This window comes from Cherax quadricarinatus, unplaced genomic scaffold (assembly GCF_038502225.1).
Source record: "Cherax quadricarinatus isolate ZL_2023a unplaced genomic scaffold, ASM3850222v1 Contig2595, whole genome shotgun sequence".
Taxonomy (NCBI): Eukaryota; Metazoa; Arthropoda; class Malacostraca; order Decapoda; family Parastacidae; genus Cherax; species Cherax quadricarinatus.
The window spans coordinates 21909-46458 of NW_027197621.1; the positions used below are offsets into that span (position 1 = coordinate 21909).

At 43.9% G+C, this 24550-nt stretch overlaps 1 protein-coding gene across 1 annotated transcript in view; it reads left to right on the forward strand.

The window, feature by feature from the left end:
* Positions 1–24550, forward strand: part of LOC128703117 (uncharacterized) — a 48268-nt gene that overhangs the window by 14939 nt on the left and 8779 nt on the right. The window contains exons 2-3 of the mRNA XM_070081401.1: positions 6746–6919; positions 7143–7397. Coding sequence (XP_069937502.1) covers positions 6746–6919; positions 7143–7397 — 429 coding nt within the window. The remainder of the gene's footprint in view (positions 1–6745; positions 6920–7142; positions 7398–24550) is intronic.

Here is a 24550-nt window from a genome sequence, read left to right on the forward strand (position 1 = left end):
TTCCACCAATCGCTCCTCTTCCCTCCTGCACCCACTTTCCTGTAACCACAAACTTCTGCTGAACACTCTAACACTACATTTTTAAACCTACCCCATACCTCTTCGACCCCATTGCCTATGCTCTCATTAGCCCATCTATCCTCCAATAGCTGTTTATATCTTACCCTAACTGCCTCCTCTTTTAGTTTATAAACCTTCACCTCTCTCTTCCCTGATGCTTCTATTCTCCTTGTATCCCATCTACCTTTTACTCTCAGTGTAGCTACAACTAGAAAGTGATCTGATATATCTGTGGCCCCTCTATAAACATGTACATCCTGAAGTCTACTCAACAGTCTTTTATCTACCAATACATAATCCAACAAACTACTGTCATTTCGCCCTACATCATATCGTGTATACTTATTTATCCTCTTTTTCTTAAAATATGTATTACCTATAACTAAACCCCTTTCTATACAAAGTTCAATCAAAGGGCTCCCATTATCATTTACACCTGGCACCCCAAACTTACCTACCACACCCTCTCTAAAAGTTTCTCCTACTTTAGCATTCAAGTCCCCTACCACAATTACTCTCTCACTTGGTTCAAAGGCTCCTATACATTCACTTAACATCTCCCAAAATCTCTCTCTCTCCTCTGCATTCCTCTCTTCTCCAGGTGCATGTGAACCATGTTTCTGACATGATCTAATTACACACTTTGTATTGAGTAAAAAAATGGTTTACCGAACCATATATTTAACATATATCTGTTTGAAATATTTTTTTTAGTGTATACTGTTATACTTTTCCAGGAAGATGTATAATTACTTTACCAGGCAGTATTACAGTTTTTCAAAATGGTCTCTTTCCTAATCTGAACGAACATCGTAACAGATTCAGATTATTGCAGTTGTGGATACGTTTTATTTAAGAATAATATATGAAATTTTATACTTGGAGTATATCTGGAGAGGGTTTCTGGGATCAACGCTCCCGAAGCCCGGTCTCTGACCAGGCCTCCTGGTGGATCTGGGTCTGATGAATCAGGCTGTTACTGCTGGCCGCAGGCAGCAACGTACGAATCAAAGCCCGATTGATCAGGTACTGACTGTCCAGTGCCTTCTTGAAGACAGCCATTGGTCTATTGGTAATCCACTTTATATATGCTGGGAGGAAGATGAACAGTCTTGGGCACCGGACACTAATTGTGTTGTCCTCTTAGCGTACTCGTGGCGTCCCTGTTTTTTCAATGGGAGGATGTTGCATCTCCTGCTCGGTCTTTTGATGTCGTAGAGAGTGATTCTCGTGAGCAAACTTGCGACTAGTCCCTTCACGAGTTTCCAAGTGTATATTATCATTTATCTTTCTCACGGAAATACAGATCAAGGGACATGAACCGTTTCCAGTAGCTTATGTGCATTATCATATTTATGTGTGCCGTGAAAGTTCTCTGTACATTCTCCAAATCTGCAATTTCACCTGCCTTGAAAGGGGCAGTTAGTGTATAGCAATATTCTAGCCTAAAGAGAACAAGTGATTTGAAGATAACTGTCAAGAGTTTGCATCCTTAGTTTTGAAGGTTCTCATTATCCATCTTATTTTCTTAGCAGATGTGATAGAAACATTGTTGCAATCTTTGAAAGTGAGATCCTCTGATAATATCACTCCCAGGTCCTTCACACACCTGGAGGTTACCTGGAGGTGTTTCCGGGGATCAACGCCCCCACGGCCCGGTCCATGACCAGGCCTCCCGTCTGATCCGGCACTGACTTTAGGTATCTGTCCAGCTCTCTCTTGAAGGCAGTCAGGGGTTTATTGGCAATTCCCCTAATTCTTCATGGGAGGCTGTTGAACAGTCTTGGGCCCCGGACACTTATGGTGTTTTCCCTTAGTGTACCAATGGCGCCCCTACTTTTTATTTGGGGCATTTTGCATCGCCTGCCATGTCTTTTACTTTCGTAGGGAGTGATTTCTGTGTGCAGATTTGGGACCATTCCTTCCTAGATTTTCCAAGTGTAGATTATGATATATCTCTCCCTCCTGCGTTCCAACGAGTACAAGTCAAGTGCTTCCAAGCGTTCCCAGTAGTTAAGGTGCTTGACAGAACTTATACGTGCAGTAAAGGATCTCTGTATACTCTCTAGATCTGCGATTTCACCTGCTTTGAATGGAGATGTTAATGTACAGTAGTATTCCAGCCTAGAGGGAACAAGTGATTTGAAAGGGATCATCAATGGCTTGGCATCTCTCGTTTTGAACGTTCTCATTATCCATCCTATCATTTTCTTTGCACGTGCGATCGTGGCACTGTTGTGATCCTTGAAAGTGAGATCCTCAGACATTACTACTCCCAGGTCCCTTACATTATTTTTCCGCTCTATTGTATGGCCGGAGTCAGTAGTATACTCTGTTCTAGTTATTATCTCCTCCAGTTTTCCATAACGGAGTAGTTGGAATTTGTCCTCATTGAACATCATATTGTTTACCGTTGCCCACTGGAAAACTTTGTTTATATCTTCTTGGAGGTTAACCGCGTCCTCAGCAGATGACAGCCTCATGCAGATCCTAGTATCATCCGCAAAGGATGATACGGTGCTGTGATGTATATCTCTGTCTATGTCTGATATGAGGATGAGGAATAAGATGGGGGCGAGTACTGTGCCTTGTGGAACAGAGCTCTTCACTATGGCAGCCTCTGATTTAACTCTGTTGACCACTACTCTTTGTGTTCGATTTGTTAGGAAGTTGAAGATCCATCTCCCCACTTTCCTAGTTATTCCTTTAGCACGTATTTTATGGGCTATTACGCCATGATCGCATTTGTCAAATGCTTTTGCAAAGTCTGTGTATATTACATCTGCATTCTGATTTTCTTCCAGTGCATCCAAGGCCATATCATAGTGATCCAGTAGTTGTGAGAGGCAGGAGCGACCTGCCCTGAACCCATGTTGCCCTGGATTGTGCAGATTTTGGGAATCCAGGTGATTTGCAATCCTGCTTCTTAGCACTCTTTCAAAGATTTTTATGATGTGGGACGTCAGAGCTATTGGTCTATAGTTCTTAGCTAATGCTTTGCTGCCACTTTTATGGAGTGGGGCTTTATCCGTTGTTTTAAGTGACTGTGGAATTTCACCCATGTCCAAGCTCCTCCTCCATAGTGTACTTAGGGCACGCGAGAGGGGTTTCTTGCAGTTCTTAATGAAAACAGAGTTACACGAGTCTGGGCCTGGGACTGAGTGCATGGGCATGTTGTCAATGGCTTTTTCGAAATCTATCGGAGTTATGGTAATGTCGGAAATCTGGCATATATTTATGGAGTTTTGAGGCTCATTCATAAAGAAATCATTTGGGTCGTCGATCCTCAGACCGATTAGTGGTTCACTAAACACAGAGTCGTACTGGGATTTCAATATTTCACTCATTTCCTTGTTGTCATCTGTGTAAGTCCCATCCTGTCTGAGTAAGGGCCCGATACTAGATGTGGTATTTGCCTTGTTTTTGGCATATGAAAAGAAATATTTTGAATTTCTTTCAATTTCACTAATACCTTTAAGCTCCTCCGGTCTTTCCTGGTTCCTGTAAGAGTCATTTAACTTAAGTTCGATAGTTTCCACTTCCCTGGTCAGCGCCTCCTTTCGCGTATCAGATATTCTAGCACTCCCGAGGAGCTCAGTGACTCTTCGTCGTCTTCTGAAGAGTGAGCGTCTTTCTCTCTCCAGTTTACTCCTGCTCTTCTTCTTTCTTAGGGAAATATGCCTAGAACATGTTTCAGCTGCCAGGAAGTTGATCCTACCAAGGCACTGGTTTGGATCCATGTCATTTAAGATATCTTCCCATCATGTTTCGTTTAGGACATGGTTTACCTGGTCCCAGTTGATGTTCTTGTTGTTGAAATTGTATTTTGTGAAGACACCTTCACAGGTACATGCATTCTGCTGAACTGAACCCCTATGCATGTACGTCTGGACTTCAATTAGGTTGTGATCGGAATTAGTTGTTTTTGATATTCTTATGTCTCTTATCAGGTCCTCATTATTTGTGAAGATAAGGTCAAGTGTGTTTTCTAGTCTTGTTGGCTCCACTATCTACTTGCTTAAGGTGTGTTTTTCGCAGAGACTTAGTAGCTCATGTGTGTGTGACATTTCATCTGCTTTACCTCCGGGGATTGTTTCAGCTATAACATTATTTGCTACATTCTTCCATTTTGTATGCCTTAGGTTGAAATCACCAAGCAGTAAGATGAGTATCAACAGTGGTTGATTGCTTAAAGTCCATACACGATCCATGTGACCATTTTCCAGTTTGCATGCTGTCCAAGAGAGACTTCATCTGTTACTCTTGCTGCATATTACACAAATTTATATGATGCACTATATGCTGTAGATTAGTATAAATAGTTTTTTATAGTTTTCTTTACAGTCACAGTTTCTCATACATCAAACTAGTGTAAACGTCTACTATGAATGTATTATATTTCATATGTGGTATATATACTGTAGTTTGATTATATATATATATATATATATATATATATATATATATATATATATATATATATATATATATATATATATATATATATATATATATATATATAATGTGTCGTGCCGAATATGTAAAACTGGTCGGTTAGCAAGAACTCATTTAAAATTAAGTCCTTTCTAACATTTTCTCTTAAATATGTAAATATATATTTTTTTCATTAATGTAAATGTAAAAATTTTTAATTTTGCTCCAAAAGAATTTTAGAAAACTTACCTAACCTTATTATAAGAAGAACAATTTATCTTAGCCTAACCCAACTAAATATATTTTAAATTTGTTTACAATAATTTAATACTAAACAAACAGTGAAATATATTTTTTTCATTAGATTCAGAATGATTTTGGCGAAATTATTGCATACACAAATTTTCACTTGTCCTATATGGCAAGATGAGCGTTGCTATTTAAGCCCAGATGGCAAGTTCTGCCTATTCGGCACGACATATATATATATATGATTTTTTATAGACTTATATAGATACAGTATCCTTTACAACAATTTTTTTTGGGGGTAAAAGTAGTTTGTTTTATATGCTGGTATAAAACTCTAGTTTGATATATATATAATTTATAGAGATTTACATATTTTCAGTATCCAATACAATTTTTTCTCCTGTACACTTGAACAATTCTCCTGGTAGGGTAGTGTAGGCTAATATTTTGTTTTATATGTTGGTATATATACTGTAGTTTGATAACAGCGAGCAAAATACGAGCTAAAGGAATAGCTGGCAAAGTGGGGAGATGGATCTTCAACTTTCTAACCAATCGAACACTAAGAGAAAACACATAAAATGTCTGGGGCCCAAGACTGTTCAACAGCTACCAGGCATAAGATGAATTACCAATAGACCCCTGGCTGCCTTCAAGAGGGAGCTGGACAGATACTTAAAGTTGGTGCTGGATCAACTGGGCTGTTTCGTACATTGGACTATGTGCAGCCATCAGTAACAGCCTGGTTGATCATGCCCTGATCCACAGGGAGGACTGGTTATGGATCGCGCCGCTGGAGCGTTGATCCCCGGATACCGTCCTTGTGTGTTTGGTGACTGGCAACTTGTACATGTTGAGGGTGTTACCTCTGCTGCCTCTTATACAGCCTAATTTAACTGCTATTTTAATACTATTTATTACCTATGGTCGAGCGACTGGTCAAGAAAATTTTCTAGAAAAATATTGGGTTTTCTGTTGAGTAAATTGTGACCTCAGCCAATTCTACAGTGTTTACATATTTCCACAAATGTATACATGTCGCATTTCTATTATAGAAGAAAGAAATTTCTAGATTAGTCCTCAATCCACCACACTAAGAACCGTTGTCACTGATATTAGCTACGGTAACGACTGCTGGAAGGATTTCTGGAAGACAATTCTTTTGTTGTGTTTACTGCGTTCACTGTCAACTTTAGAGGGTTTATCTCATTTTCACGAGACTACGCACTTTCGTATTTTCCCCAAGTATGTACACCTTTGCGTATTTCCATAAAAATGTACTTTATGGTATCACAGGACTATACATAAGGTGGACTAGCAGTTTAGGAAAGATTAGCAAGACGAACTGGCTTACGTGATAGAATCCTGGCAACTGAAGGCAACTGTCTACAACGCTAGTTACCAATGAAACCTAAAACTTTACTCTTAATTATGACGGTTCACCACTTGGAAAAGACCCGGGCCGGGACAATTATCACAACCTTTATTGTAGTATCATATCTATACACTATGGTACCACTTTGAAATACACTGTCACTATGTATTACTCTCATATCACAGAGACTTCCTTTCCCTTCACGGAAATTAATATTTTTTTTTTCGCACGATACTCTAGGCCCATGAGTTTCCCTCGTGAAGGTAGGTTTTCGAACAATTTTTTTCCTTGTTTTTGGATCATTGGCTACTAGTATTTGCTACATATGTCCCAAGCAAAGGAGAGAGAAACTTTATAAGTTTACTGGCACAGTTCTGTTTCTATAACACAAAAACTACGATAATCCACGACAACAACGGAGTGAGCGGGTGAGCTCAGTCACACCATACATATCACTTATCATATCATAGCTATAGTTCTGCCTTGATCTTAGCTTCTATCACTCCAGAATCGGATAAACTTGCTCGACGTTGTCACTCACGTAATCCTCATTGCAAACGAAATGATTTACTGCATATTTAAAACTTCCTTCTTATATGTTAAAAGTGTAATTCATGCTGTCTGTAGATGAAGTCAACAACGATGTGTGTACTGGTGGTGATGCTAGTGGGAAGCATCATGGGGAAATTGTCTCCACCTGAGAGGTCCTATAAGATCCTCATGCTCCTCCCAGTCTCCACCAGGAGTCACAGGAATATCTTCATGCCTCTCGCTGAGGCTCTGGCCGACCGTGGACACAAGGTAATACTAATACCAAAAATGTGGCATGTTTATATTTCATAATGAACTGAGTAAAACTAATAGACTATAGTAAACAGTGACGTAAATAAGCTGAAACTTAGCTTACAAAACAAAAGAAATATTTTTAATATTCCCAAATGATGAATTTAATTCAGCTTTTGTTGTGGATTTCGTAAAGTTCCCTCAATCTAACCTTGATATACAGCTGAACTTAAATTTTCAGATATTGATGTTGACCAACCAACCGAAGTCGTCCAAACATCTTAACATTGAAGATATTCCTCACGACCTCCCATATTTCAAGGAGGATAATATTAACGTTTTCGACAAGAGGAAGAACATCAGTGGGTTCTTCCAAGTCTTCGAAACTGCTCTGCCAGCTCTTGCTAAGGAGTTGTACAAAGTCCCCGTGGTAAAGGATCTTTATAAAAGAAGGAAGGAGTTTGACGCCATTATTATTAACTATTTGTTCAACGAGGTAGGTACGCTTGTGTTCATGTTATTTGAAGAAATTGAGTATGTCTAGTGTAACTTTAAACATTGGTATTTTAACGAGTGAGTGTGTGAACATTTTATTGAAAAAAGCATGTGTTAAATTGTATGATAGTGCACGTGTTAAATTGTATGATAGATGTATAATTGAAACCATGGAATGGGTGGGGCTTGAACCCATGACAGGCCGGCGCGCTGACCACCCGACCAGCTAACTCTAATAATATTCAACCTACTAGATATATCTGTATGTCCCATAGGGAGGATAGCCTGGGTCACTGTGTTCAGTGCATTGACACCTATCGTTTGAAGCATGGGACGTAGGGGACTAAGGTGTCAAGAATTGAGCTACCTTCACGGGAGACTGGATAAATAACTCATATCGATCCCGAGTTATTTATTGGAGGGTGACCAGAAAAAAAAGCATTTTCAACATTCATTCCATCACCGTCCTCCCATAGGCATGCCTACACTACAGATATAAAACTGCAACATATAGATAATTCCCTTCACAGAGCAGGAACTGTGCCTCTCACCTCCAGGACTCAAGTCTGGCTAACTGGTTTTCCTAAATCGCTTCAAAAATTTTACTTTGCTCACAATTCAACAGCACGTCAAGTGATAAAATCTATTTGTCTGCACTCCTATCTAACCTGTTCTTGCACACCTGCTGGAAGTCCAAACACAAAACCTCCTTTACTCCCTCCCTCCACCCTAGGACAAACCCTAGCTTGCCTTCCTTCTACTATAGATTTAGATGTCCTCCAAATCATTCTGCTTTGCTCCACGCTCTGTCCAAACCACCTCAACAGCCCTTCCTCTGCTCTCTGGGTAATACTTTTAGAAACCCCACACTTTCAAATCTCCAAGATACAGATTCCCTCTACATTACATTCACACCATACATTGCCCTCGGACACGACATCTTCACTGCCTCCAGTCTTCTCCTTGTTGCCAAATTCACCACCAATGCTTCACACCCATATAAGAGTGTTGTTATAACTATACTCTTATATATTTTTCTCTTTGCATCCATGAATAATGTTCTTCGTCTCGACAGACTCCACAGACCTCCAATCGCCTTTTCCCCTCATCAGTTCTATGATTCATTTCATCTTTCATAGACCCATCAGCTGACAAGTCCACTCCCAAATACAGTGGAACCTTTACTTGCGAGTTTAATCCGTTCGATGACCTTGCTAATAACTGGATTTGCTCATTTGCTGAGTCAATTTTCCTCATTTAAATGAATTGAAATGCAATTAATCAGTTCCCGTGAAACTCTGTACTTCAATAATTTCTCTAATATCAACTCGACGGCTTATTTATCTATCAAGGTGACTTCTGATAATGTCAGCTAGAATTGATTCTAATAACTTGCCCACTATAGATGTCAGGCTTATTGGACGGTAATTTGAAGGAGTGGACTTATCCCCTGATTTGAATATAGGAACCACATTAGCCATCTTCCACAACTCTGGCACAACACTGGTAAGGATGGACGCATTGAATACACTCGTTAATGGCTGACTAAGCTCCATCTTACATTCATTAAGTACCCTTGAAAACAACTCATCGGGTCCCGGGGACTTATTTTGTTTCAGTTTGACTATCTGTTTAATAACCATGTCCCTCGTCACAGTAATATTAGTTAACTTAAATTCATCAGGAACTAAATTGTTAATTATTGGAATCTCATTTACATCTTCCTGTGTAAAAACTGACAAAAAATAGTCATTAAATAAGGAACACATTTCCAGTTCATTATCCGTCAGCTGTCCATTCCCAGTTTTCAGAGGTCCTACTTTTTCCTTCACCTTCGTCCTATACACTTGAAAGAACCCCTTTGGATTAGTCTTTGATTCATTAGCAACTCTAATTTCATAGTCACGTTTAGCCTTTCTAATCGCCTTTTTTACTTCTTTTAAGCTGAACATATTGGTCAGTAAGGTTAACCTCTCCTCTTCTGATGCGCCTATAAATTCCCCTTTTCTCCCCTAATAGATGCTTTAGCCTCCTGTTAACCCATTTTGGATTGTTATTAGATCTAATTTCTCTCTGGGGAATGTATATACTCTGGGCACTGTGTACATTATTAAGAAAACAATCATAAAAGCAGTTCCCTTCATATTCATAAGTATGATTATCGTCAATAAAATCATTAGCTAGATAACCCCAATCAAGATTAGACAGATGTTCCCTAAGTCCTTTATAAGCGGCAGAACGAAAATCAGGGATTTTTACTGTATTATCATTATTCTTGCATTCCCAATTAATGCTAAAAGTGATGGATTTGTGATCACTTGCGCCAAGCTCTTCAGTGATCTCCAGATTATTCACGAGTGTTTCCTTATTTGACAAGACTAGGTCTAGCAAATTATTACCCCTGGTAGGCTCATTTACGCTCTGTTTCAGAAAACAGTCGTGAACTGTTTCCATAAAGTCACTGGACTCTAGATTACCTGTCAAAGAATTCCAGTCAATTTGACTAAAGTTAAAGTCCCCTACTATGACTGTTACTGAGTCCAGAAGCTCTAACAATTTCGTCCCAAAGAACATAAGAACATAAGAAAGGAGGAACACTGCAGCAGGCCTGTTGGCCCATGGAAATAAATGGTATAAAATCAGACTGCAGACGGCGGGCATTAAACATCTTCAACACACCCAGAGAAGACACTGCCGTGAAGAGATACATAGTCCTCCCCAACAACTCCATTGCCAAACATGTTTCCAACATCTTTGCCAAAACATCATTCCAAGTATCTACCTCCACAACCACGACCATCAAGGACATCACCAGTAGTAGACAGGACAAGCCTCCATCCTCTGCAGGGTATACATAATCCCTTGTAATGACTGCAACAAATATGTGGGCGAAACATCAAGAGACCTCCAAACACGCATTTCAGAACACCAATATGCAAGCAGGACTGACGATACAAGGAATGCCTGTGTACAACATCGCAATTCACACAACCATTTAATTAACTACAGAAATTCAAGACTTATAGCCACAGAAGACAACACTCAATACAGAAGAATCCTGGAATCATCGTTTATCTCTATAACCAACAATTTTAACCAGAACAATGGCTTCTATATCATAGCTGAACCACTCGCCAAGAAACTTCTTCATCGCTATCCCACATAAGAACATAGAACACTGCAGAAGGTCTACAACTTGTCCAATACCCCTGCCAAGCTACCCAAGACTCTATAACCCCACCCGGTAGATCATCAGATGCAGCATTCTCCACCTGACCTCAACATTCTGAACATTATAAATGGTAAGACACATATGCAACAGTTAGGTATCTTTATTATGAAACGTTTCGCCTACACAGTAGGCTTCTTCAGTCAAGTACAGAAAAGTTGATAGAAGCAGAAGATACTTGAAGACGATGTAATCAGTCCATCACCCTTAAAGTTTTGAGGTGGTCAGTCCCTCAGTCTGGAGAAGAGCATTGTTCCATAGTATGAAACAATATGGAGAAGAAGTGACAGGATGGAGCTGAAGAAGCCTACTGTGTAGGCGAAACGTTTCATAATAAAGATACCTAACTGTTGCATATGTCTTACCTAACAACCTATCGGTATTTTATACCATTTTAATGTTCATGACTATAAATACTCTCGTACCTTCCAACCCCAGGTAGATCAGTGTGTGACTTGAAAAACCCCACTGTGTGGGTGAAACTTTGTCAATAAAGGATCACATTATACTGCATTTGTTTATATTTCCTGTTGGCCCATACTAGGCAGGTCCTTTACAATTCATCCCACTAACAAACATTTGACCAACCCAATTTTCAATGCCACCCAAGAAACAAGCTCCGATGTGCAAGTCCCACTCAAATCCAACCCCTCCCACTCATGTACTTATCCAACCTAAATTTGAAACTACTCAAAGTCCTAGCCTCAATAACCCAACTAGGTAGACTGTTCCACTCATCAACTACCCTATTTCCAAACCAATACTTTCCTATGTCCTTTCTAAATCTAAACTTATCTAATTTAAATCCATTACTGCGGGTTCTCTCTTGGAGAGATATCCTCAAGACCTCTTGGGTATGAAAGTTAAGACACATGTGCAACATCTGGATATCTTTATTGTAGTAGACGTTTCGCCACTGGATGGCGAAACGTCTACTACAATAAAGATATCCAGATGTTGCACATGTGTCTTAACTTTCATATTGTCGGTATTTTATACCTTTCTTGCACACCTCTTGGGTATCTTTATTGAGGAAACGTTTCGCCACACAGTGGCTTCATCAGTCCATACGTAGGAGAAACTTGAACAGGAGGAGAATGAGGTAATCAGTCCCTCAACTTTGAGTCGATGTGTTCAGTCCATCAATCTTGAATAGAATACGGTATATCAGCGGAGAAGCAGCTTATAAACCGTATGGCAGGAGAGGTGCAGCAGTCATTTGTTCAATGTGGAAGTAGGTCGTGCCCAAGAATTAGGCAAGCGAAGAATTCGCCACTGTGTGGCGAAACGTTTCCTCAATAAAGATACCCAAGAGTTGCACATGTCTAATTTATCAACATGTCGGTTCTCTGAACCATTCATCTACAGTCCATATCATTCATCAGTCCAAACCATTCATCACAACTGTCAGACACTGCAGCATCATGGGATCTTGTTACAAAGAATTCTTCAACACTTGTTCAACCTTTGGACGAAGACCTACTTCGACTAGTGGATGGTACCACTATGACCCCGCCTCCGCCTGCTTCACCTCACCTCACTACAGTATATAAGCCACGTCTACGGCCCTTGCTGCACCTTGGCCCCTTTATCTTTTTCACCAGTCATCTTACACATCTCCTCCAACCCTATCCTCATTCCAACCACACCTTCATTCTCCTACAAGAACGCTGACTGGGATGCTTTCAAACAACACATAGACAATATTAACCTCACCTATGACTACAACAACAAACATCGATACTCAACTTGATCTCATCCAGGACACCATTACACAAGCAGCCAACATCGCAATACCAAAGAAAACTCACACCACTCGTTATTCCTTCAAACCGTCACTCAGAACAAGAAGACTAATTATCTGCTACCACAACCGCTTCCTCTACAACACACATAGATTTAATCAAGTCCGATTAGATCTCACTTACCTTAGAAACAACATTTTACACAGCCTAGACCAAGACCACAACAATCACTGGTCACAACTAATACAACAAGCAGACAAGCAGCGTATTAAAAACACTAAAGCCTTCTGGAACTTTATCAAAAAAATCAGAGGCACTACTCCCACCAACAAATTCAAACACATCACCCACAACAACACACACATCTCAGACCCGCAGGCTGCTACCAACATCTTCAAACACATCTGGGAGAACATCTTCCACCCTCACCCACCTCGCCCTAACGTTATTCAACACATTCAGAACATAGAACACTGGAACACTGCACACACACAAGAAACAACACCAGACAGCCACATACATCTAGACACTCTTACCTCCTCCCAAGAACTCGACACTCCTTTCACCAACACAGACATTAAAACTCTCCTCAGACACCTTCCTCCAAAGGCTCCTGGTGCCTCTGGCCTAAACCATATTATCCTGAAACACCTTCCTGACTCTATCATTACTGCCTACACAAACCTCCTCAATGCCTCCCTTGCCTCTGGATACTTCCCTTCCCTCTTCAAAGCTGCTACTGCTATCCTCCTTCCTAAACCCAATAAAGACCACTCTGACCCTAGAAACTATCGCCCTATCAGCCTCCTCGAAACTTTAGGAAAACTCTTTGAAAAACTCATTAATCATCGCCTTCGCAGATACCTGGAACACAATTCTCTACTTTCTGATGGCCAGTTTGGCTTCAGAACACACAGATCCACACAGGATGCCATTAACATCATTCTCAACTACATCCACATAAACACAAAACAAAGAAACAGGACAGCCCTGGTTGCAAAAGACGTTGAAAAAGCTTTTGACACTGTCTGGCACGAAGGGCTCAAGTACAAACTCTGCACTAACTTCAACCTGCCTCTCACTACTCGTAAACTCCTCTGCAACTTCCTAGACGGCCGTACCATGAGAATCAAATTCCAAGGCTGTTACTCTGACTACTTCACACTAAATGCTGGAGTACCCCAGGGATCTGTCCTCTCCCCTACCCTCTACATTTTATACACTAACGACATTCCAACACCTGTATACCACAACTCCATCACACTAGCCTATGCAGACGACATTACACAACTTATCACTCATGCCAATATAGATACACTCACACACAAAACACAAAATGAGGTCGACAGGATAGCCATCTGGGAACAAAAATGGAGGATCAAAACCAATGCAGCTAAATCCAGCATTACATATTTTAACTACAGGAAACGTGATCCTCCATTACCTGTCGAGCTCAGAACAGCTGACACCCGCACTTACATCCCTATCACACAATCTGTCACTGTCCTTGGCGTTAATCTTGACTACCTTCTTCGTTTACACGGACACATTCACTCAAGGCATGCAATAGCTAGTAAGGCCCTTGCGGGCCTCTACAAGCTGAAACATGCCTCTCAACGCACCAAACTACACCTCTACAAATCCCTAATACGTCCTCTGATAACTTACTCTCCTCTAGCCCTCTCTCTTGCAGCAAAAACAAACTTACTTAAACTGCAGCGTGTCCAGAACAAGGCGCTGCGCTGGGTGCTTGATGTCAGATGGGAGGACTTCGCCACAAGCGAGTCTCTCCATGCCCAGTTAGACATCCCTGCGCTGAATCTGTACTGGAAGACGCTCAGTGACAGACAGATAGACAAACTTGAGACACGACATGACTACTGGACCTCTCTCCTTGACGAAGACATTCGCAGACCCACAAACCAACACAACCTTTTCTACTCCTTGCATGATCCTGCTCCTAACCCTACTTACAAATAACCTTGGATTCGCTGACAGGTACCTTCTATGACAGGTGCCATTCTCTGACCCGCGTTGGCCTTAGCTTTTGGGTTAAGACATGGCCTAGTTCTACACTCCTCTCTAGCGCTAAACGTCGCATGTCCCTTCCTCCTTGCTCACCCCACCGGAGTCCCAACAGAAGAGCCTGAATTTCTCTTCTCAGTATCTGTCCCATGATCGCCTTCGCTGCTGGGTTAAGCCCTATCTCTATTTCTACGACTAAGAACACTCCTCTCCAGCACTATCCTTCATCTGTCCCGTCTTCCCAACTCATCCTATTTGGGATCTTACCTGAACTTTCGTTCGTTTGTTCGCCCCATCGTGGGGATCATAGGGGGACTGTAGTGCAGTATAACCATAATGGCGGATGCGTTGAGGGGCTTTGAGGCAGGTACTGTTTAGGAAAAGAATATCTGGCCTCTCTGCTTCAAGTAGCTCGACCAGTAGGTGTCTAATTGTAAAGTAAGAACGTATGTTGAACTGAATCACCTTAAACGTGATTTAATGGTTTCGTCATAGCAAAGTTAATGTCGGGGGAGGAGTTTGGATTAAAGCCCTTGATAGTGGTGCCATCAGTGGATGTGTGTTTGTAGGTGCTACGGACCCGTTTCCTGGAAGGGGAGGAAGAGATGGATCTGTTTTTATGTTCTTTGGTCTCTGTCAGAAGTTGGGGCAGGTTTAGGTTTGAGTGGATTTTGTCTGGAGGTGGTGGAGTTGGACCTGGATGAAGTTTTGGTTGTGGTGGAGGAGTGGGCAAAGGTGGATGCAGAGGAAGTGGAAACTTTGGTAGGGGATAAGGAAGTGGAAGCTATGGTAAGGGATGAGGAAGTGGAAGCTTTGGAAGGGGATGAGGAAGTGGGGGGAGGGGTGGTCGTAGCAGCAGCAGTAGGGGTGTTGGTGGGAGGTGTGGAAGTGAAGAGGGGTACGGGAGTAGGAAAGCTGATTGGAGTAGGAAGTGGAGGGGGGAGAGGGAGGAGGGAGAGGTTGTAGTAGGCTTAGAAGAGAAGCAGGAAGGAGGGATAATTAAAGAGGGAAGATTGTTAGCAGACAAGATTAGGTTAAGGACATGTGAGTAGTCTGATTGGTAAGCTTGTGAGATTACCATCGCAGAGTGGGCAGCAGTGGCGAGTTGACAGTTAGTTTTGTAGTCTAGTGTGGGTGTAGAAGGAGAAGTGCTCGTAGTCTGTGTGTTGGTGTTTGATGTGTGTAGCGTAAAAGAGGTAGACCAAGTGCGTGGGGTGGCCCAGGCATTGGGGGTAGGGGAGGGAGGTATGAAAGGGGAGGGAGGTGCTGGGGAGGGAGGTGCAGGGAAGGGGTTGGGGAGGGAGGGAGGTTGGCTGGCTCTGAGGGTGGAGAGAATGTGCTTTTCTAGTAGGGCAGGAGTTTGCAACTGCAGTGTGTGACCCGCTACAGTTAGAACATTTAAGGGGGAGGTTGCAAGTGTTCCAGAAGTGGCCAGTTGCTGAACATCTGGAGCAGGTTTGTGTGGAAGTGCATGAGATTTTGTCGTGGCCGAATTTGTAGCATTTCAGACATTGTGTGATGGGGTGGAAGTTCGGAGTGAAGAGAGAGTTTGGAGGAATGCGGATGGTCTTGGTAAGGATTCCTTGATTGAAGAGTGTAGAGGCGTCAGAAGGAGTTGAACAGCGTATTTTGAGGATGGTAGAGTTTTCAGGTCTGTAAATATCGTCAACAGAGACTTTGTTCTTAGTACTAATGTCTTTGATTAAGTCTTCTTTGTCTGTGTCATAGGCAGTCAGGAGAGAATAGTCTACGTGTTTTGCGATCGTAACAACCAACTTGGTCTCCAACTACTCAACTTCACAAACCATAAATACCTAGTTCATCTCGGCCCAGACTTCAATACCTTCTACAACCACACGGGCCAAGGCAAACCAGACATCATTCTGGCAAACCGAGCCAGCTCTCTATTTCAACACTACATCTCACCTGGCCCTATTACAGGCTCTGATCACATCCCAGTCATCTTACACATCTCCTCCAACCCTATCCTCATTCCAACCACACCTTCCTTCTCCTACAAGAACGCTGACTGGGATGCTTTCAAACAACACATAGACAATATTAACCTCACCTATGACTACAACAACAAACCTATCTCTGACATCGATACTCAACTTGATCTCATCCAGGACACCATTACACAAGCAGCCAACATCGCAATACCAAAGAAAACTCACACCACTCGTTATTCCTTCAAACCGTCACTCAGAACAAGAAGACTAATTATCTGCTACCACAACCGCTTCCTCTACAACACACATAGATTTAATCAAGTCCGATTAGATCTCACTTACCTTAGAAACAACATTTTACACAGTCTAGACCAAGACCACAACAATCACTGGTCACAACTCATACAACAAGCAGACAAACAGCGTATTAAAAACACTAAAGCCTTCTGGAACTTTATCAAAAAAATCAGAGGCACAACTCCCACCAACAAATTCAAACACATCACCCACAACAACACACACATCTCAGACCCGCAGGCTGCTACCAACATCTTCAAACACATCTGGGAGAACATCTTCCACCCTCACCCACCTCACCCTAACGTTATTCAACACATTCAGAACATAGAACACTGGAACACTGCACACACACAAGAAACAACACCAGACAGCCACATACATCTAGACTCTCTTACCTCCTCCCAAGAACTCGACACTCCTTTCACCAACACAGACATTAAAACTCTCCTCAGACACCTTCCTCCCAAGGCTCCTGGTGCCTCTGGCCTAAACCATATTATCCTGAAACACCTTCCTGACTCTATCATTACTGCCTACACAAACCTCCTCAATGCCTCCCTTGCCTCTGGATACTTCCCTTCCCTCTTCAAAGCTGCTACTGCTATCCTCCTTCCTAAACCCAATAAAGACCACTCTGACCCTAGAAACTATCGCCCTATCAGCCTCCTCGAAACTTTAGGAAAACTCTTTGAAAAACTCATCAACCATCGCCTTCGCAGATACCTGGAACACAACTCTCTACTTTCTGATGGCCAGTTTGGCTTCAGAACACACAGATCCACACAGGATGCCATTAACATCATTCTCAACTACATCCACATAAACACAAAACAAAGAAACAGGACAGCCCTGGTTGCAAAAGACGTTGAAAAAGCTTTTGACACTGTCTGGCACGAAGGGCTCAAGTACAAACTCTGCACTAACTTCAACCTGCCTCTCACTACTCGTAAACTCCTCTGCAACTTCCTAGACGGCCGTACCATGAGAATCAAATTCCAAGGCTGTTACTCTGACTACTTCACACTAAATGCTGGAGTACCCCAGGGATCTGTCCTCTCCCCTACCCTCTACATTTTATACACTAACGACATTCCAACACCTGTATACCACAACTCCATCACACTAGCCTATGCAGACGACATTACACAACTTATCACTCATGCCAATATAGATACACTCACACACAAAACACAAAATGAGGTCGACAGGATAGCCATCTGGGAACAAAAATGGAGGATCAAAACCAATGCAGCTAAATCCAGCATTACATATTTTAACTACAGGAAACGTGATCCTCCATTACCTGTCGAGCTCAGAACAGCTGACACCCGCACTTACATCCCCATCACACAATCTGTCACTGTCCTTGGCGTTAATCTTGACTACCTTCTTCGTTTACACGGACACATTCACTCAAGGCATGCAATAGCTAGTAAGGCCCTTGCGGGCCTCTACAAGCTGAAACATGCCTCTCAACGCACCAAACTACACCTCTACAAATCCCTAATACGTCCTCTGATAACTTACTCTCCTCTAGCCCTCTCTCTTGCAGCAAAAACAAACTTACTTAAACTGCAGCGTGTCCAGAACAAGGCGCTGCGCTGGGTGCTTGATGTCAGATGGGAGGACTTCGCCACAAGCGAGTCTCTCCATGCCCAATTAGACATCCCTGCGCTGAATCTGTACTGGAAGACGCTCAGTGACAGACAGATAGACAAACTTGAGACACGACATGACTACTGGACCTCTCTCCTTGACGAAGACATTCGCAGACCCACAAACCAACACAACCTTTTCTACTCCTTGCATGATCCTGCTCCTAACCCTATTTACAAATAACCTTGGATCCGCTGACAGGTACCTTCTGACAGGTACCATTCTCTGACCCACGTTCGCCTTAGCATTTTTTGGGTTAAGACATGGCTCAGTTCTACACTCCTCTCTAGCGCTAAACGTCGCATGTCCCTTCCTCCCGCTCACCCCACCGGAGTCCCAACAGAAGAGCCTGAATTTCTCTTCTCAATATCTGTCCCACGATCGCCTTCGCTGCTGGGTTAAGCCCTGGCTCATTTTCTACGAATAAGAACACTCCTCTCCAGAACTATTCTTCGTCTGTCCCGTCTTCCCAGCTCAGCTCATCCCATTTGGGATATTACCTGAACTTTCGTTCGTTCGTTCGTTCCTTGCTGTACGGTTAGACACTCCAAACACATCATCGTAAAACACAGTCGCTTCTCACCTCAAGAAGTGTTCCTTCGATCCCCGTCGGGGAGGGGAACCTATAGTCATCGTACCAGCGCCTGACTTACTCCTTCATGATGCTTGCAAACCGTGTAAGGATCAAACCCAACAGTGGAGTAATAAATGACTCTACTAAACTTGCCCTTGCTGCCGCTGTAAAGACTTGCCTACAGGTTAAATTTACAGCCATCCACTCGACGAAAGACTCATTCATCGTCGTCTGTACTGACGATTATGAAGCCACAAAGCTGATCGCCGACACTTCTATGAAAACCCTCAGAGACCGACAGTTCACCATCTCCCCTTCACCTTTTTTGCTGGCGAAACGTTCCGTTTTCGTCAAACGGCTGGACAAACTCGTCACTTCTTTATCGACTGAGGATCTCAAGACCTCTATCGAGGAACAAAATACCTGGGCGTCGATTGAACTTATCACCAAAATCCCCAACGCCTCTACAATGATCAAGCTAACCTTCTCCAACATCGAGATGGCTACTAGAGCACTGTCTGACGGCCTAGCTATCTCCTACTATCATATCCATCCAAGTCACATAGAACCCGAACGTTTCGCCCACATCTCGCCATGCTGGACCTGCTACTCCTATCACCACTCAACGCCTGACTGTCCTCTGAAAGGGAAGAAGTACTGCACAAACTGCGGTAAAGACGGCCATGACTTCAAGGAATGTTCTACTACCACTACCTCTCCTACCTGCCTCAACTGCAAGGGTACTCACCACACCCTTGCAGCAAAATGCCCTCTACGTAAAGAAGTCCTGTCTAAGAAAATCATTGAAGAAACCAAGAAGAACAACCCTAAATCGCCAACATACGCCGCCATTGCAAAAATTCAATCAGATACCACCGAACTCCTTCAAGCTACACAACAATCATCTCCACCCAGCCAGTCCCTCTCTGCTCTTCCTGACGCTGCTCCATCCAAGGTGCTATACTGTATGATGTATGCACACCTTACTAATGCTGCAAACCCTGGCTCATTCAACACAACAATCAATGAACTGTTTCGCCTAAACAACATGCCAAACTTCAACTTTCCAGACTCGCCACCATCACAAGACCTCCTCAAGCTAATTCCAGACATTGTTAACTTCACCTCAACCCCTGGTCCTACTCGTATCTCTGACCAAGACTCTACTCCAGAACCAACACCACCGTCTACTGCCACCTCTCACCACCCACCACCAGCCCAACAAATCACAACCGACCAACACTCCCTGCCTCCTCTCAACACAGTCACAGAAGACGAAATAGTACCAGAACATTATGAACAACCCTCGGACAACGACGAAGTAGTAGCCGAAGAAGAAACCACAGGCAACCGTTACCTAAGCCAAGCCTTTAATGGGTCTCTAACCTTCTACACCACCCCCAACCTCCCAACCGAAATGAGCGCAGCTGATATGCTCCACTTAATGAAAGAAGGAGCTGTTAAGTACACCTGCACCAAACCTCACCAAATTCCTTTTGAAAACGCACTATCTTACCTCGTGACGAATCTGAACTGCTCCAACCTCAGAATGCAACTATTCCACATGTCCAAGAGAGACTTCAAAAGACTCAAGAGTGGCTCCATCACCAGCGAAGTGTAGCCAAACACACAACACCCTTCCCAACACCTGACGTCCAAACCAGCTCTTCACCTCAGCCTGAAGCATATCAGTCAGCGAGCACTGTCTGCAGTCTGCTCTCTCCTCTATGTCCTCTTGTAGATGAATGGTTCAGAGAACCGACATGTTGATAAATTAGACACATGTGCAACTCTTGGGTATCTTTATTGAGGAAACGTTTCGCCACACAGTGGCTTCATCAGTCATACAAAGGAGAATCTTGAAGAACAGGAGGAGGAGAGTCATCTTGATGAAGCCACTTGCACATGTGTCTAATTTATCAACATGTCGGTTCTCTGAACCATTCATCTACAAACCTGTCAGACACTGCAACTTCTTGGGATCTTAATACTTGGGAATTCTTCGCTTGCCTAATTCTTGGGCACGACCTACTTCCACATTGAACAAATGTGACACCACCTATGACTGCTGCACCTCTCCTGCCATACGGTTTATAAGCTCCTTCTCCGCACGTATGCCGTATTCTATTCAAGATTGATGGACTGACCACATCGACTCAAGGTTGAGGGACTGATTACCTCATTCTCCTCCTGTTCTTCAAGATTCTCCTTTGTATGGACTGATGAAGCCACTGTGTGGCGAAACGTTTCCTCAATAAAGATACCCAAGAGTTGCACATGTGTCTAATTTATCAAAACAGTAATTCTACTAACATGTATGTATGTATAATGTTCGCCAAGACCGTAGTCCTGGCACGGGTCTCAATCTTGCGATGACCCGTCTCTGGCTCCCGAGGGAGAAAGGTTTCTACAATGATGCGACGTATGCTGCTCAAGCACTCTTCTGGTCAGTTCAACTGGTGCATCTCATAAGCGACAACACCGTATGTACTCCTAACTATGGACACTAGCGAGGAGGAGGATATGTCGTTATCACGGGTAACAGCTTGTCTGGTTCGTTGACTCCATGGTACACTAGTGTGGCCGCAGTCATCTCTGGGTCCTCTTCGGGAGGGAATATCACTCCTAGTTGCCTGCGGAGTGTCTCAGTAACTTCGCACTCCAGAAGATAGTGTGTTAGGGGCCGCTGGACAACGTGCTGACAGTACTGGCACATCTCCTCCTCAGCCTTGTCTACCATCATCTTGGCTGTGGGAAAGCCCAAACGAAGCCGATGGATGGCGGTACACTGCGCTCTGGACCAGCTTCTATCATATGGAGGGGGTTCTCCCTGAGTCGCTGCTCGGTACCACTGTTGAGATGGGGTATCACCTAAGACCTCCCCCATAAGTTTCATGGCTCTGGCAGCCACCAGTTTGGTCTGTCGTAGGCTGATGGGGACAGTAATCCCAACATGTGGATAGTCTGTTGCTGCCTTGGCTGCATCATCTGCCGCCTCATTTCCCCGGATGCCAGCATGGCTGGGGATCCAGTTCAATGTCGATCTGTTACCCTGAACTTCTAAGGCTGTCATTATGCTCAGGATCGATGTGATGAGGTGAACATTGTCCTGTGGTTGAGGATGGGAGAGGGCATTGATTGCAGAGGTGGAATCAACATGTATGACAGGTCGGAGTCGATGTCGTAGGGCATGTGACAATGCCTGCTGAATCGCCACCAGCTCAGCTTGAAGGATCGTGCAGTGGTCAGGGAGTCGCCAGCCTTGTGTGTGACCATTGTGGTACAGTCCAGCTGCTGCTCTCTTCCTGTCAGGGTCGACAGAACCATCTGTGAAATACACTGCACATGTGCCTCCCTCTGCCAGTGCCATGCTTGTCTCAGCATGATTGCTGAGGGTGTCTTGACTGCAGAGACGCTTAGAGATGGGTAGCTGCATGATGCAAACATCGGCTGGATCTGGGCGCCAGGGAGGTGGTGGATGGTACCCAGCAACAGGAAGGTCACAACTCTTCTCAAGGAGTAGTTGTATAGGCAGCAGCTTCCGCCCAGCAGCACAAAACGAACGAATCCAGGAGTAGTCCGTGAAGAGTGTGGGATCTTGTGTCATGGTTGTCAATATCCGTCTCCTTAGTGGGGTACCTTGCTGCCGGTGCAGAATCGTGGCTACTTTGCAGGCGTTTATGTATCTTACTCTGTCAGCCAAGGAAGGAAGCCGGGCCTCAGATCTGAGACATACTGTGTTGGTCCAGATGGGGGCCCCAAGCATAGTTCTTATCGCCTGGTTTTGTACGACCTCCACCCTTTGCCTGCTCTGCGGGAAGAGATGAGCTAACGCCGGTGCACCGTAGTCAATGAGCGAGCGTATAGCTTGTATATAGTACAAGCGAAGTACATCTTTGCTTGCCCCTGCACGGTGCCTCGTCATGGCTCTCATGGCGTTGAGTCTGAGTAGAGCACGTGACCTGACATACTCGGCCTGTTTCTGAAAGGTCAGCTTTTTATCAATGTAGATTCCCAAGTACAGGTAGGAGCCTGTCCACTCAAGTTCTATATCCTGAATACGTAATCTATTCACAGGATCTGGTCCCTTGAACATCATTGCAAGAGATTTCTCGGCCGAGATCTTGAGGCCTAGTTCCTTGCAAGACTGCGTAATTAGGTCCAAAGCTCTCTGAGCCTGTCGTTCTAAATTACCTTTCCCATTCACTACGAGTGCAAGATCATCAGCATAGTTGAGGAGCTGTGTACCACTATGAAAGGGAAGGCTCACAAGTTCCTGCATAAGGATGTTAAACAGGGTAGGACTGAGCACACCTCCTTGTGGCGTGCCATTTTCCAGGGTTTTAAAGGAAGAGTAGTGTCCCTGAAAGCTGACACAGGCCTGCCTGCCCCTAAGGTAGGACTCTATCCAGGCCAGGAGGCGTCCTTTGATTCCCTTCCGAGCTAGTATTGCTAGAATTGCTGTGGGGCTGGCTAGCTCAAATGCCTTCTCAAGGTCGAGGTAGACGACGATACTAGGTTTTTTGTTACTATCAGCAATCTGGCTTAGTAGAGTGGTTATGCACTCTGCTGTACCCACTCCTTTGGTGAAGCCAAATATGTGATGATGAGAGGGTCCAAGTTTCCATAGGAGGCGGTTTAACACCATCCTCTCAGCAGTCTTGGCTAAGCAGCTGGTCAGCGATATGGGTCTCATACTGCCTGGGTCCTTGGGCTTTGGAATTGGTACGATGGTAGCTTTCTTCCAAGCTGCTGGGAGTGTCCCGGCCCTCCACGACTTGTTAATGACGTCTAGTATGGCCTCCCATCCACTCTGCCCAGCCCGTGCAATCATGGAGTACGTAACACCATCGATGCCCGGGGCAGTGTCACCTGTGTTCTTAATGGCACGTCGGAGTTCCAAGTCCGTGAGGTCTTCATCAGTCACATCTTCCGACTCACATGCAGCTTGTATCGTTAGCTGGCGCTGTGGCAGAAGATCTGTCTGTATATTCCGGATGTCCTGTGGGAGCTGAGTGGAGGCTCCCCTGGAAGTGAAAAGCTCCACTAGTTTCTCAGCTTCCTGGGATGGGTTCGGGTGTGCTGGTGGCCTCGGCTTGCTCTTGCCAGTTGCTATGTTGAGCTTGCCCCATATCTCAGATAAGGTGGTGTGATGCCCGAATGTTGAGCACCACTCCAGCCATTTCTCAGTTTTTACTCTGAGAGAGACTCTGCGGGCATGCTGCACAATGGCTCTCAGAGTATTCCTGTTCTCTGCCGTAGGGTTACGCCTGTATAGCTTCCTAAAAGAGTTGATGCGGTGGTTCTGCTCCCGCACCTCGTCGTTGTAGAACCACCAGTCTCTTTTGTGAGTGCGTCCTGTGGACTTCTTTGGAATTGCGCACTCTGCTGCCTGGATGAGAACAGTGATTAGCTCCTGTTCAGCCGTATCACAGTCTTCAGATAGAGAGTATGTGGACCACCAGTCATGAAGATAATCCTGGAACACCTTCCAGTTGGCCCTCTTTACGTCCCATCTAGGAGGCAGCACAACTGTGGGAGGCCTGTTGATGTTGAAGGTGGTGATCACTGCAAAGTGGTCACTGACAAGGTGAGGATGAGTTTCCCATGTGGCTCCTGCTACGAGTTGTCTTGACCCGAAGGTAAGGTCGAGGCAGCCACCCAACAGGTGTG